General features: G+C 46.5%; 1 protein-coding gene across 1 annotated transcript; it reads right to left on the bottom strand.

The window, feature by feature from the left end:
- Nucleotides 1-1,283: 1,283 nt before the first annotated feature.
- On the bottom strand, nucleotides 1,284-13,354 carry LOC144245228 (cytochrome P450 4A11-like). Its single transcript, XM_077780648.1, has 10 exons — nucleotides 13,160-13,354; nucleotides 10,154-10,295; nucleotides 9,194-9,238; nucleotides 8,421-8,548; nucleotides 7,128-7,252; nucleotides 5,884-5,990; nucleotides 5,377-5,562; nucleotides 4,038-4,102; nucleotides 3,813-3,889; nucleotides 1,284-1,452 (listed from the first exon to the last, which is right to left on the bottom strand). The coding sequence occupies exons 1-10, from the start codon at nucleotides 13,352-13,354 to the stop codon at nucleotides 1,284-1,286; spliced, it is 1,239 nt and encodes a 412-aa protein (XP_077636774.1).
- Between the last annotated feature and the right edge of the window lie 2,935 nt (nucleotides 13,355-16,289).

Genomic DNA, 16,289 nt, shown 5'->3' with positions numbered 1-16,289 from the left:
AAGGTAAATGTAGTAATATTAGTTGACTTTGTATTAGGTACAGGATTTCAGGGAGTTAAAGAATTACCTCCACCAATATGCTAATTTAGGTAATTGGTATGAACCCAAGCAAATTTGCATGTTAGTTTAGGTGAAACTTTAATTGTGCAAATATGAAACCAAAGAAAAATATTTAATGCATATGAATTCAAAATAACACAGAAATGGTTTCTGGATTGCTTATATTTCTGTGATATTGCATCTATTAATTGGCATACAGAATCTGTTGACTCTTTGAATATACAATGTATTTAAGTATTATTAACTCCTATCCTATTAATACAGGATCTGAAGTGATTCCAGTGTGGTATGTGTGACTGTCCTTAAGTTCAGTGTGCAACATAAGAGGAACAGTAAGGATCCATAACATTGATACATGAAATAATGTATTGTGAAGCCTATAAATAGTGGCATACTAAAATAAAAGCTTAAAATATAACCAACCAACCAAACAAACAAACAAAAAAAGAATAGCCTCCAATGACTTTGCTTTGTTGTTGGGGACAAGGGTCAACACACTTTTAATCATATAAAAGACACTTGGTGGAAGGACGACTTTATTCCAGTTAATGGGCAAATCAAGTATGGTTTAATGAGATGTGTGAATGCCAAGTGGACAAGAGGTGGACTGTGAAGGCTAGTTTTGTGGGTCAACTTGAATTGGCTGTAGTACCACTTATTCAATTATGCAAGAGTCTGGGTGTTTCACTAAAACTTTTATAGATAGGGTACACAACTCTAATCAATTGAATTTAAGAGAAGGATATTTCCCTGATGAATGGAGAGGCCTAATACCCTCATTGAATGGCTTTAAGAGCAGACTTTAAGAAGGTGGAAAATGCAGGAGAAGACATTCTCCCTTAGGGTTCTGCAACACCTTGGTTGTGGCCCAGTGAGACTCTTTTCATATTTCTGGTCTCCTGAACTACAAGGTGATCAATTTGTGCTTTTTAAAGGGACTGAGTTTGTGTCATTTGGTAAACCTGCAAGAGAAAATAGTACAGGGATGGACCAGCAGGTAGAAAGGGAAAATGTTAAGAGAAGGCAGACAGAATGGAGAATAGGCACTTAATCAAGAGTTACACACACAGTCAGAGCTACAACTGAGTACAAAGAGGGTAAGAGCAAACTAGGAGGAATTTGGAAAAGGGTGAGACAAAGAAGGGAAGACACTGATGGGTTAGAGGAGGAGATCAGGGGAGCTGGCAGGAGGCCTTTGTGGCTCATTCTTGTCTACACAGGGGTTAGAGGAGCTTCTTGAGATGCAGATGGATCCCATTCTTGGACTTCAGCAGAAGTCTTGGCTGGGGAACAGGGACCCTGCAAGGATCTGGTGCCAGCTCAAAGCGAAGTAGTGTCAGAGCCACTGCCACCTTCATCTCATTCATGGCAAACTGCTTCCGGATGCAGTTCCTGGGTCAGGGAGGGAAAAGGAAATGCGAAGTGACCTCAGTCCCCTTGCAGGGAACAGCACTTTCAGGGCCCTCCTGCATGAGCCCAGCCCTGATCCCTTTCCTTGTAAGACACACACTCTGCCCCTGACCTTTGACAAAGCTTACCATCTTCCAGGACTAGCTCCTTCTCCTACCTCTGCTGTCAGCAGTCCAGAAATCCTTTTATAAGAAGGTCAACCCCAGAGGCACACAGCCAAGTCAAGAGATCACTACAACAGTTAATCCTTAAGTTGTTTGCTCTCTCCATAAGCCATTTCTGGTTTCAAGAAAGGGAAGCCAAGATAGGGTACCATAGGGAGAAGTCTGGGTCACACCCCAGGCCTAAATCATCTGGGTGGGGGAAGGTGCTACAGGAACCCAGATCCTCAGAAAAATGACAAGGTAGACTTGTGTAAGGAAGTCAGAATGGAAACAGAGAAACATCCTGGAGGTGCAAGGCCTTAGCAACCATGCAACCTGCTACACCATCTGCCTCCCAGTTTGGGTCCAGACTCCAGTCTTCCCTTCGACCCCTGAGTAAACCAGCTGCTATAGATTCCAATTCAACTGCAGAAATATCCCTGCCTGCTATCCTTCAGCTTCCTTATCTAGGCTTCTCTGTCTCCTGCATCCCCTCCCTCTCCTGAAGCTCCACCCAGTTCAGTCCACTCAGGCCCTCTATCACAGCTAGGACATGTCCACATGCCTTAGCTGGCATCAAAGCCCTCTCTGGCTTGTTGCCTCACTCACCTGTCACCTTTTCCGCTCTTCCCCGGAGCTAAGCTCCTGCTGATGAGACCTTGAGAATGTCTTCCCTCCACCTCTGCCTGCTCCATGCTCAAGGCTAAGGGCAATAACAGCCCAGCCTCACCCCCTCTGCTCACTGTACCTAGTCTTCCTGGACCCTGCAGTCACTATAATATTTTTTTTTATTCAAGGATACATTACTTTCCAGAACATGACAGTGCCAAGTACTTGGAACGTCCTACAGTGTGTTCAATTAGTAAATGAATGAGTGAAAGAAAGAATGAATGAATGATGTCTCTTTTGAGTGGAGGTATTCATCTCTTGACTGTGAACTCTCAGAGTCAAGGTCAATATCCTGCCTCTGCAATTCTACTCCTAGCAGAGGACTTGGCACACAGCGACAGGCTTAAGTGTCTTAGAATTGAATGATGTTTTTGAGCTGAAGAAAAAAAATGTGAATGGGAAAAATATAAGTAACCATTAGGTCTGAGCTAGGAATGGAGCTATCAAGCCCTCTTCTGTCTCTACTGACAGCCACGTGTCTTCCACCAATATCTAGAAAGAAGATTTCAGTCCCAGGGAGTAACCAAATCCTAGGCCAGTATCTGCAAGAATAATTGGCTTGAAGCCTATTCTGTTAAAATGGATTCACTATTGAAGAATTTATAGATTTATGTATTTAGAAAAACACTTGTTTCTATTACCACTTGGAAAGTTCCCTGAAGTTACTATTTAGAGGACAGTTTCAGCAGCACTGGAAGATTTCATAGCAGGAACCCTGGAGAATAGTCATCCAGCTCCACAGCCACTTCAGGTCTGCTTGATGTTTTACATACCAGAAAACTTTCAAATAGCATGTGTCATATACAGAAGAGTGGATTTTCTCTCATGAGGAGTTTTATGTCCTCATTTGTAGACATTTGACCACTTGGATTATATTAAGGTGTATAGAGCCCAGATCATATATACTGATTTGACTATAGGGAAAATTGAAAAGTGTAAGTGAACATGACTACGGAGTCAAAAATTCCTTTGGATTGATGCAAACATAATGGTACACAGATTAGTTGAATATTTAATGAGTCCCTTAACAGGCTACAGTAACTACTCTCATATATCACTTAAATATTTGAGACATGCAAAGCAGCTGAGAATGGAAACATGCAAAGTAGTCAGTGGTGCAATGTGGAGACAGAATGGTGAGTTGAGTAGGAAAGGCTGGTTTGAGAATGTGTGTGAAAATTTTCTATCAATTCCATCCAGACTTTGAAATCAATAACACTTGAAAATTCACATGTGAAAAACTAATTTTGCAAAGTCATACAATGAATCAAACACTAGAATGCACTGAGCTTTGCAACAGCCACCAACTCTGGAGTGTGGCAGGAGATTGAGAAAGAACAATTGATCAAAGTCTCCAAGTCATTCCATGCTTACCAACATTCTATTGTACATAGAGACACAAACCTCTTTCCCAGCACACAGACATGCAAGGGTATATCTGTAGACACCCATACAAACATAAGAAGTCACAGCATCAAGTATGTATCCAGTAGACAGCCCCCTATTCCCTTCCTGGTACAAATAACTCACCTTGCTCCTCCTGAGAAGGGCAGGAAAGTATGGCTGTGTCGAGCAGAACCTGGTGCAAACCTTGAAGGGTCAAACACCTGCAGAGGGAGCACCAGGGCCAAGATAGGTGTGGCCAAGCCTCTCCTTCCTATTAACCAACCACCAGACAGACCACCCAGAAGTGGGGCAGGAGGATGCATTGGTCTGGAGAGCTCATCCAATACCCTCCTCCCAAGGCCATCATACCTCTGGATTTGGCCACACCTTTGGGTTGTGGTGAAGGGCATAAATGGAAAGGGTCACTAGGAATCCTGTGGGACAGAAGAGAGAAGACTAATCATACTCATGCCATGAGGAGCCATGTGAATGCACAAACAGCTTGGCAGCCACAATGGGAGCCACATCTCATTACTCTGAGTAGAATGATTGTGTTGCAAAAGAGGTGGGGCAGACAAGGCAAAGCATATGTGCACAAATTATTATATATCCATGCCCAAGGTGAGAAGCAGAAAAGAAATGGAGGCTTACCTTCTGGGGCAACTCAAGTGACTGACAATTCACATTTATCAAGTAGCATCAATGAGCCTTTGGAGAATATGAATAATCTTTATAAGAACCCTCCATGCAAGCACTCATATCCCCATTATCCATATCAGGCACCTTGAGCCTAAGAGAGGCTAAGCAACTTGCTTAAAACACACACTAGGATGTGGCAGGCCTGGAATTCAGATCAGAAGTGAGCCAAGGGTTGCCTCCAACCATGACTGGGTTCTCAGATCTGGTCAGCAGGTGCTATCTGCCATCAGTCTGAGGGCTCTCCACAGAGTGGACTGTCAATATAATGATGGTGGATTCCCTGATCTGCTTGAATGCTTCGACCCCATAGGGAAGGAAAAACAGCTCTGTCTAGCCCAGTGTGATTGTCTGTCCAGCCATCAAATCTCTGAATATTATAAGTTTATGCTAATTTTGAAGCCCCTTCTGAAGTCAACATATCCTTGTAGAGAAGATGCAATGCACTGAGTCATTATTTTAACTGACATGTATATAGCAGTTTGCCTTTGTCACAAAGGGGTTATCCAAACATTATTTCAAATCTGAAGGATATTCAAATAGATATGACAGTGAAGACAGAATTGGTACATGAGTTCTGACTTGAAGTCAGGAAATGGAGTATGTAGTTTCAAATCAGAGAATATCAGTGCCTTCAATGGGAATGCTGTAGCATCACAAAACAATGGAACCTCATGGTAATAGAATGTTTTTTTTTGGATAAGTTTAGGAACTTAGGATTCTGTTCCTTTGACATCTTAAAAATTGAGAGGCACCTTACAGGTTATTTGGGAGAGTCAACCAAAATAGAAAATATTCTCCATATGTAGGAAGGGGAAATAACCTTTATGAAACATTGCCCGTGCTCTGGCTCTGTGTCAGGCATTTTCTATCATCATCCAAACTTGAGTATGCATCCACTTATTGAGGAAAGAAGACCAGAGAGGTTCAGAACTGCCCCATGACATGTGGACTTCTGACCTCCCGTGTGTTCCTGCAGAGTGCTGATGTGTGAGTGTGGTGATATTATTACCCTTGGGTAAGGAGCGTCCATCAGGGAAGGTGATGGGCTTGCTAAGTTCTCTGCTAATGTTTGGAACTGGTGGATAGAGTCGCAGTGCCTCCTTAATGCACATGGTGGTGTAGGGCATCTGGTCTAGGTGGTTCCTGAAACAAAGATCTCCTGAAGGACAGGCAAGACCCAGACAAGCAGGAAATTCTCTAAGTAAGTGGGCTGGACAATCTCACCTCGTAAGTACTCACCAGGTGATGGAGGCACCATCCCCCAGGAGACTCTGGACCTCCTCTCAGCACCTCTGCTGATGCTCAGGTTGTGTGGCCAGGGAACAGAGAATCCAGGAGATGCTACTGGCTGTGGTGTCGAGGCCAGCAGCCATGAACGTGTCCACTTCAGCACGGAGGTCCTTGTCAGACAACCTGCTCCTGCCCTCCATCTTGGAAGACAAAGTGACATGGCAGGCTTTGCCCCCTTCCTCCAAGCTTACGGGAAAAGCCTCAGGCCTCCCCTACTCACACTCACTTTGGCAAAGAAGAGGATGTCCAGGAAGTCCAAATGCCTCTTGCTCCTGACCTTCTCCAGCTCTCCCTCCTCCTGCATCTGAGCCTTCCTCATTTTGATCACTCGGTCTGTTCCAGAACAGTGTTCCCAGGCAGAGCTGAGAGCTCTGGATGCCCTGACACAGCCACCCTCCTTGGCCCACCTGTCCCCTGTGTCCCAGCCTGGGTGCCAGCTGGATCAGGAGGAGAGTGGTAATGGGTGTGCATGTCAGGGTGAGAGCTGCAGCACCATGTGCTTGAGAGTCAGGTACCCGTCAACAGCATAGCCCAAGGAGGCTCTGCTTGAATGCTGTTGGCAGGGAGTCTCATTCAACCTTCATCCACGTGCTGACACATGTCAGCTTCTGCACAGCACTGGTATCCTAACACCTGCACCAGGGAGTTACCAGTGTAGATGTGTCCCAGCCCCTGGAAGAGCCACGGGGGGGTCAGGGCTCTGTCTGAGTGTTTGGGGCCAGTCCTTTAGGGATGTGTCCAATGAAGGAGGGGATATACCTAAGGGACAGAGTCCAACCTGTGTGTTGACGGGCAAGCTGGCAGGCCCAGTGGTTCCAGCGGCCTTCAGGGGTCAGCCTGTAGATGATGTCGTACTGGTGGAAAGCATTCCTCACCCGGGAAATGGTCAGGTTGTTCAGGTCTTGAATGGCCTGGGTGTAAGACTGGGAGATCTTGAATGAGGAGGATGCAAAAGGGCCTTGATAGAGGGAGACATCTTCTCTGGAGTGAATTGGGGTATGAGTGAGGGTTTCTCAATCAGTGGGACAGGCAATGCAAGGCATTCACCATTTCTTTCTTTAAAAANAGGGAGATACAGAATCTGAAACAGACTCCAGGCTCTGAGTTGGCAGTCAGCATAGAGCCTGATGTGGGACTCGAATCCACAAACCATGAGATCATGACCTGAGCTGAAGTCGGACGCTTAACTGACTGAGCCACCCAGGCACCCCTCACCATTTCTTTCTTATGCCCTTGAGACCCTCATCTCTTTATGAGGACATTGTAGCCAGGCTTCTCCCAATGGCAGGGATGAGGCATCTCTGCCTAATGAAGGTGTGGTGTGGGTTGAATTTGAATATGGCCTTAGGGGTCTCTGCAGAATGTAGCTGTTTGTGCTGGTAAATACCCAAGATGCCCTAACTACCTCCCAAGATAAGTCCACACCAGTTGATAGGAAGTAGGACCTGGTTGTCTGAGAATTTCAGTGACCTGTCTGCGTGGTGGCTGCCCTGGTAGCTGAAGGCGCACTTCATAATGGTGCCCAAGGTCATCAAGGAGACATGCTCAAAGATCTCCAGATAGGAGTTATGTCCGATGAGCTCTTCCCACTTGTCCTGTGGTGGAGTAATATATTAATCTCCTACTCCTCTAGAATGCCCATGATAAAAAGGCTAAGCTCTCTCTTCTGATGAGATGTCCTCTTTCTAAACTGGCTGTGATATGGGGCCCCTGGGTGGTTCAGTAGGTCAAGTGTCCAACTTTGGCTCAGTTCATGATCTCACAGCTCGTGAGTTCAAGCCCCACATCGGGCTCTGTGCTGACAGCTTGGAACCTGGAGCCTATCTTGGAATCTGTGTCTCCCTTCTCTCTGCCCCTCCCCTGCCCACACTGTGTGTGTGTCTCTTCCTCAAAAATAAACATTAAAAATTTTAAAAAATAAAGTGGCTTTGTTTTTAGCAAGTTAATATAGCAAATAAATGTTTGTAATGTGATGGGTATTTTCTTAGAACTTTTTGTTATATAATTAATCATGATCTCTCATAATGTAGGGGCAAGTTATAATACTAACCACCTTTTAGAAGAACAGAAAACAATGTTTTTGAGTGCCCAAAGGTGGAAGCTTTCTGTCATTTGATCTAGACATAAGAAACAGGTGGAGTCCCACATAAAGGAGCAAGTATTAAGGCAAGAGAAAGGCTAACGGGTCAGTACCAGGTTTCCTAAGGTAAGGATATCAAGGACCACATTTCCTTTTGTTCAACAAATGTCAGCTGAGCACAGTTAGTGAGAAATAGGGTCTTGCTCAGAGGTGATATTATGGTGCAACCCAGCCCTGGGTGTTGGGACCTGGTCTCCATTTCCCTCCACAGGGTGGCTAAAATTCATGCAGAAGCCTTCAGCCCCAGCCCAGAGCCCACCTCAGTGACATCAAGGAGTGTTCACCTGCCACTGCAGCTGCTACTGCCCAGGTTAGCCAAGGACACTGTCCTGTTGTTTAGGGAGATTGACTGCTCTTCCTATCCAAACCAAAGACATGATGTGGGAGAAGAGACCTTGGATCCAGAAATGACTCTCTCTTCTGTGAGCAATGAGCACAGAATGGAGGCAAGCTGGTGCCTGGGATATTCCTGTTGTATGCACCCTGGGGAGCCCTGTCTCATAGTAAAATATAAGTGCATGATTTGGGGGCAGTGCCTGACGGATGTCTATGGGACACACTGGCCTGAGACTGGACTCTGTGAACTGTGTGTGAGTGTACAGGTGAACACGGGACCAACTTACTAGCATCACATGGACAGAGTCGACCATGAGTCCCAGATAGGGCTTCAGGATGTCATGGTGGAAGGCTGGGGTCAGCATGCGCTGGTGCTGGAACCACATCTGCCCATTCAACAGGAGCAAACCGTACCCTGTTCCACAATGGGGGAGTGTGGGGAGAGGTACTCCCAAGAGTCATCTAGGAATTTGGGAGAAACCCATGGTGTGAGAAGAAGGGCATCCTGGGCAAGGTAGGGAAGGCCAATGCATTTTGAGAATGTGTCTTTGCAAATACTGGTTCACAGCAAGTAGTCATGACAGCTGAGAGATCAAGGTGGAAACAGAGCAGGGCACAAATCATAGAAGGACTTCAGTGAAAAGTCAGGTTGAGATCATTCTCGAGGACTGCGAAGTGATGTGGAAGAGGCAGAGCTGCAGGAGGTAGGAAGGGGTGAGGCTATTTTTTTTTGAGAGGTGGGGAGAAAGAGAGTGATCATGACCTGGGGCAGAGAGAGAAAGAATCTTTAGCAGCTTCCAATCTTAAGTAGTGTAGAGCCCAATGTGGTCTCCCATGACCCTGGGATCATGACCTGAACCAAAATGAAGAGTCACATCCTCAACCAATGGAGCCTTCCAGGAACTCCACAGGTGAGGGTTTTATCGTAAGAGAAATGAGGTGCAATTCAGAGTTGAAGGGTGTGACTTTAGTGCTGGACACCACAGTCTTGTTTAATCTCAGCCAAATGGATAGTTGTTGGCAAACCAGAAGGTAGACTACCCAGTAAGACTGTACTCACCTATCCAGGGAGCCATGAATCTGTAGATGCCATGAGACTTTGGGTCTGAAAGGTAATATGGGCATTACAGAAAACTGAAGGGAACACTGAAGGCAGGCAGCCCTCAGGAGGAGCTGCGGTCCAGGCCCTTGGCCCCATCCCATCCTGAGGACTGTAAATTGGCAGTTTGTGTTAAATCACTTCCTATTTGTCTCCAAGCCCTGACTCCCTTTCTTTCCTGATAGTCACTGTGGGCTCAGGAGGGGAGATTCAGTGTCTATAGCACAGCCCATCAAGAATCAGCAAGAAATATAGCTGCTGTCCTCAGTGCTAGTGAAAAGACAGAAGCTTGTGGATATTTTTTATGGTGCCTCAGGCATCTTACGACCCAGCAGAGGCAGGACTTTCAAATACCAGTCATCATGGAGAGCAAATTATCTTTCAAATCTGGGATCATATCAGTGTGGTGAAAGAAAGAAAGACAGAAAGAAAGAAAGACAGAAAGAAAGAAAGACAGAAAGACAGAAAGACAGAAAGAAAGAAAGAAAGACAGAAAGACAGAAAGACAGAAAGACAGAAAGACAGAAAGAAAGAAAGAAAGAAAGAAAGAAAGAAAGAAAGAAAGAAAGAAAGAGAAAGAAAGGAAGGAAGGAAGGAAGGAGGAAGGAAGGAAGGAAGGAAGGAAGGAAGGAAGGAAGGAAGGAAGGAAGGAAGAAGAAAGAATGAAAGAAAGAAAGAAACAAAGAAAGAAACAAAGAAAGGAGGGAGGGAGGGAGGAAGGAAGAGAGATAAAATCCCTCACCGCTATTTGAATTCCATCTAAGTATCTATGTTTGGCCTTATGCTGGCTTGTGGGCTAGGAGGATGGTTGCTGGAGGATATTGAAGGTTGAGCCACTACTCCCTTCCAGAATTTCACAGTCCCCAAAACTGTACTCAAGAGGGAAGAACCATGCCAGGAGACATGTGGGTTAGCTCTCACCTGATCGCCCCAGGACCACCTTCATGTAGTCCGGATCATAGACTGTGAGGGTGACTTTGCTCCCCCATAGCCAGTGAGGACTGGCACTTGGGTATTTTTCTACCCTTTTCTGAAGATTTTGTAGCTCATGGCCCCCTTGGAACTGTAACCAAGGGAAAGACAGATCAATAAAACCTTCCTCTTTAGGTTCACTGCTTAGAGTGGTGGTGGAGGGTAGGATGGCCACAGGGCGATAGTTCTAGATATCATCAGTGATTAGGAGTTTGGAACTGTTTCTGATGAGCCAGGTTCTCATCTGGATTCCAGATTCAGTGAACTTATGTTCTAGTGTGGGGGTGGAGGTGGGGAAGACAATCAGGTCTTAGGGACTGAAGTGTCCTTCAATTACTTAAGGAATCTGCCTTGTGTTCCCAAGTCATGGCCGTCATTGGGCCACCTTTTTCCTTAGATCCAGTGCAGTCACCACCCAGTGGGAGCCTCTTACCATGAAGCTATGTTACTTTGTCCTCCATCATCCCCTTGTACCTGCACAGCAGGAGCCCTGGGTCCTGTTTCTTCCCAGTGACATGCCTCCTTTCTGATTGCATGCTCTCCTCTGCTAGTGGACCTCAAGAAGCCAAAGGGTGCCATGCCAGGCTATTCCCATCTCTGGGCCATTCAGAGGGACACTGGTCTGTCAGATCTGGACAAGCACTCAGGGCTACCATCTGTACCTGAGCAGACCTGGCCAGGGCAGGTGAGACTCTCATAGAGTAGATAGTGCCCATGTTAGCAGTGACAGTTACCCTGTCGGCAAACACTCAGTGCCACTGGTCTTCAGGCTGCCACACTCAATGCAGGCCATGCTCCACTAAAGCTGCAGCCACAAAAAAAATGTCCCCCAAAGGAGACACAAGGACAGAAGGGGGACAGAAACGAAAGGGCAGCACAGACAACGGTCAGGTGGTGTGGGCTCTGCTGGCTAACAGTCTGCCTGAGACAGGAGGGAGGAAAGATGGGGTTGAAACTTACCTATTTCTCACCCTGCAGTTCCCCTTTCTAGTTCCTAGTAGATTTCACCCCTAGGTAGTGAAGTGAGTTTGCTGACCCACAGCATGCTTGTCCTTCGTAGGCATTACATTATTTTCAATTTTATATAATTAGTGTGTAACTATCACCTTTGGTCTCTGCCAGACAATATTTGAAGATTAGAATGACTCACTTGAGACTGTAATCAGCAGCATCATTATCATCCCATTTTACAGAGAAGGAAACAGAGGCATAGAGAATGTGGCAGAGCTAGGATGGAATCAATGGAGCTTGACTAGAGCCCACATGCTTCACTGTTCCACTTGTGACTTGTCACCTGGCCTGAAGATTAGCTTCAACTCACCTCAGGTGGCGTTCTAACTCCTGACTTAGTCAATAACAGAGGTACTGAATAAAGGAAGATTTCAGATAGAATTATAAGAACAAGAAATATTGGGCTGCAATATCTGATAGGTCAGCAGCTGCTGAGAGATATTGGGCACCAGGAGTAATATTTGTTCTGTAGCAGACCTTGTCTGCTTACAGAGTCGACATACCGTCAGTGTAAATGGGAAAGTCACTGGAGGAAGTTTTAATGGTTCCTTCTGTCAAATCCTGGCCCGGGAAGGTGACAACTGCATCTAACAGAAGGTCACAATTTCTCCAAATGGACAAATAATCTGGAAGTCATTAGTGCAACAATGTGCAGGAAGGAACTGGCTCTGACTGTCTCTCTGTGGCTGACATGAAGTTTCCATCTTTGGCTCCACTCAGTTGAAATCACTCTGCCTCCTTCTCTGAGAAGAAACTGGTCTCCGCTCCCTGCAACCCCACCTCTTAGGTTTCTTTTTTTTTTTTAATGTTTTATTTATTTTTAGGAAAGAGAGAGAGAGACAGCGTGAGCAGGGGAGGGTCAGAGAGAGAGGGAGTCACAGGCTGAAACAGGCTCCAGGCTCTGAGCTGGCAGTCAGCACAGAGCCCGACGCGGGGCTCGAACCCACGAACTGTGAGACCATGACCCAAGCGAAAGTCGGACGCTTAACCGACTAAGCCACCCAGGCGCCCCCTCTTAGGTTTCTTCAATCCATACGCCACTAGTGAGCCCCTCTCTACGTGCTGCACTTCCTATAACCCTCCCTTGGGGACCAGTGTTGACAGAGTTGGCTGAGTAGGCACTGTCTCCAACCCAGTCACCCCAAGCTTCTCCTTCCCTGTCACTGCACAACTTGAGTCAAGCATCCCTCGGGGTCAGCTCTGCGCTGGCCACTGGGGTACTAGAACGGGGTGACATCCTCAGCCCATGGAGTACATAGTGCCGGGTTTGGGGAATGAGAGATGATGTGTAAACAGATTCTGTTAATGGTGGAACTCAATGTCAGTGCTCTTTGCCTGCCCCATCCTGGGAACCTGTTCTCATGTGTCAGTGACCTGTTGGGTTCTAGCACTGAAACCTCCAGTCTGGAACAACCACCATCCTGGACACCCAAGCTGGTTGTTCCCTACACCTAACACAATCCCCAGTCCAGCAGTTGACCTTATTTTCCTATGATATGACACCTTCTGAGATTCCTGTCTATGGTCTCCATAGGCTGGAAAACCACCGAAGTCTGAGTCCCAGGTGGTTCAAGTCCAGGCAGAGACAGTGGGGTTGAGTGGCAGTGGCAGGGAAGCATCAAGAAGCCTGGTCTGAGAAAAGAGCCAGGGTTGCTCAGCCTGGAGGGGAAGACTAAGGAAGGAGCAGCCATTGTCCTTAAAGAGCGAAGATGCTCCACAGCCTACAGATCTGTCTAAGGAAAGAGGATCAGACTGGCCTGAGGGCACCAGACCAGGCTTCCTTGGAGGGATCAAAAGGTGCCTGGGGCTCTGGGGTCTGAGAGGTAAGCTAGACCCAGTGCTGTCACACAAGAAGGCTGTGTGGGATGCATCAGCTGACCAGGAGGATGCTCTGGGAATCCATGCCCACTCTGTCCTCCCAAACCCCGTCCAGCCCCTTCCTACCTCCTGCATGTGTCCGAGGAGCCAGTGGGAAGGAGGGGACGGGAAGTGCTGGACGGCCTTGAGCAGCCACTGCCTGTGCAGGTAGAGCTGAGCTGCCTTGAGCAACAGCAGAGCCAGGCCTAGCAGGAAGACCACTTGCAGGAGCCCAGAGACACCACCCAGGGATCTGTTGAGGCTCAGCACAGTGAAATTCATGATGCAGGGACAGCTGGATTTGCTGTCTGTCCCTGACTGTGGCTGGCCTGTCCTGGGCATCCAAGTCCTTTCAGTCCACGGAGGACTGCCCTGCCCACCTTGAGGGAGGGCAAAGGGAGAGGGCAGAGCTTAGACGGGGCCTCCAGAGTTCATTAACTGTAAGGATCCACCGTGGGGAACAGTGTGAAGAAACCTTGTCAGTTGACAATGATAGTGGTGGGGAAGACCCATTTTCTCCTCTCCAAATAATTCATCCAGTATTTCAAGATCACTTCCTAAGTGCCAACCACTGTGCTATGTGTCGTGACATGGTTTCAGGAAGCAGAGACCAACCCTGACTGCAAGAAGACCGCAGGCCAGTTACCAAGTTGAGAACATGTGCTTGGTTGTATTATTATTCTTTTCAGAACAATAGTCCTACAGGGAGCTAATGTGATGTGGCCACAAGAAAACTGCCATCAAGACTGCCAGCTGGGATTAGAATCGGGGATCTTCCGAGCACCTGATCTGACTTAGCTGCTTCAGCAACGATTCTCATGTTTGTCACTGTCCACCCTCCAGTTGTGCCTGCGGCTGACTTGGCTGGCAGACAGAGCACCAGCCTAGACTGACGCCCAGCCCCAGGGAATGCTCTTGACATAGGAAGCCAGCACCTTAGGCTCTCTTTCTCCTTCTGTAAAGTGGGGTAATTGTTTCGTTGTCAAGTTCCTCCCAAGTTCCACCTCCAACAACCTCCTCCTTTGCCTGACCTCATGATAGGAGATGATTACACAAACCAGGGCCTGGAGCTCTTTCCTCTCTCCTCTAATCCTGGGCTCCTGCCCAAGCCCATGGGCTTTGTCATTCCTTTCAGCTTGCCCCAGTTCTGTGGTTACTTTCCATCCCTCTAGGCCCCAGTGGATGGACCTTAGAGCCTGACTGCTTCCTTTACTTGTCCCAGTACCAGCTTTGAATCTAGCACACCAGGAGTAGTTGTGGGGGGGAGCCTGGAAGTTGGAAAGCCTGGGATGCAATTCTGGGTGTCACCCTGTCTTTGCCTCCCTGAGTCCTCGCTTCCCTCTATAAGGGTAGGAATATAATGCTTGGTGTAGCTAACATTTAGTGAGCACTTACTATGTTCTAGGCATTCAGTAAGGACCTTTATAGGTTTTCTCCACAACAAATCCTACAGAAGAGATTTTTTAACAAAAATCCCCAAGTCAAAATGAGAAAACCAAGGCACAAACAGCTTAGTTGCCTTCCCAGAGTCACCCTGCTGGTAAGAGGGAGAGCCAGCATTCAGCCCAGGAAGTCCTGCCCCAGAGATTTTGCTTGAACCATTTGCTGAAATCCAGGCTCTTAGTTTTTGTAAGTTGTGCTGGCATGGTCAACATTTATTAAGCAGTCAATATATTTCCCATTCATTTGCAATCCAGACACCACAAGTAAGGAGACTTTAAAGGTTGAAACGAGGCAACACATGTCCTTATGCTTCCTACCGCGTCAGACTCATGGCTGTGTCTACTGATGATACCGAGTGACTACTTACTGCTTTGATGAACGAACGAAGCTGGAATCAGAATAACATTGCACCAGTTAGATCACTGTCTTGAAGAGACTAGGTTTAATTTTGTTTGCCACATCTTAAAGGGAAATGAGTATTTTCATTCCCAGGTGCTTCCTGGCTCTGTGAATAGGCCACAGAAAGGGAGAGGAATGGGTGCAGTCATTCCCCAAGGCAGCAGCTTAAAGTGATTATTCATGTGGATACCTAACACCAGGCACTTGCTGTTCCTGGGATTGGTAACATTGGGTTGGATTCTGATGCAATATATATCTTGTTTGCTTTTACCACTGTGGGAAGACTTCATGTCCCTGGTAAAGGCCTTTTATTCCTAACTGTTAGTTTGCTTTTCCCATCTAAGAGAAGGCACGGAGCTATCATGTTTATTTTTGTCTGGGAACATTCTGTAGCACCCATTTCTACCTGGAATGAGTTCTGGGGTGATTCTGAGAATGTGAGAGTTCTTACCCAGTACCATGCATGGTGGTGGCATGCAGTAAGCTTCCAAAATAGCTCCTCAATATTGGCATAGCATTTTCCAAAACACAATCACAACTACTGCTTAAATTATTAACCTTAAGATACAGACAAGGAAACTAAGGCCCAGGTAGTTAGTTGACTATCTCAAGGTCATGAAGCAAGTGAATGTCAGAGGTAGAATCTTGACCTCAAATTTCTAACTCTAGTTTTGCTAATACCTGAGTATCATTCATGTTGTGTAATATTTACTTGTGTTCGCATGATGCCAATGCTTTCATATATTATCTACCTTATTTTTTTTTACAAATAGTTTATTGTCAAGTTGGTTTCCATATAACACCCAGTGCTCATCCCCACAAGTGCCCTCCTCCATGCCCATCTCCCCCTCCTCCCCCCACACCCATCAGTCCTCAGTTTGTTCTCAGTATTCAAGAGTCTTTCATGGTTTGCCTCTCTCCCTCTCCCTCACTATTTTCCCCCTTCTCCTACCCCATGGCCCTCCGTTAAGTTCCTCCTAATCCTCCTATACATGCAAACATATGGTATTTGTCCTTCTCTGCCTGACTTATTTCGCTCAGCATAACACCCTCAAGGTCCATCCATGTTGCTACACATGGCCAGATTTCATTGTTTCTCATTGCCATGTAGTATTCCGTGGTATAGATAAACCACATCTTCTTCTTTTATTTCTCTTGAGATTCCATGGCGTGAGCCATAGCGTGTTTATTATTTTTTCTTTTTTTTACAAATAGTTTATTATCAAATTGGTTTCCATATAAAACCCAGTGCTCATCCCCACAAGTGCTCTACTCCATGCCCATCTCCCCCCTCCCCCCCACATCCATCAGTCCTCAGTTTGTTTCTCAGCATTCAAGAGTCTCTCATGGTTTGCCTCTCTCCTTTTCCCCCACC

The sequence above is a fragment of the Crocuta crocuta genome, unplaced genomic scaffold (assembly GCF_008692635.1).
Source record: "Crocuta crocuta isolate KB4526 unplaced genomic scaffold, BGI_CrCroc_1.0 scaffold968, whole genome shotgun sequence".
NCBI lineage: Eukaryota > Metazoa > Chordata > Mammalia > Carnivora > Hyaenidae > Crocuta > Crocuta crocuta.
The sequence above is the reverse complement of the archived record's forward strand: the minus strand, read 5'-3'. Positions and strand labels throughout refer to the sequence as shown.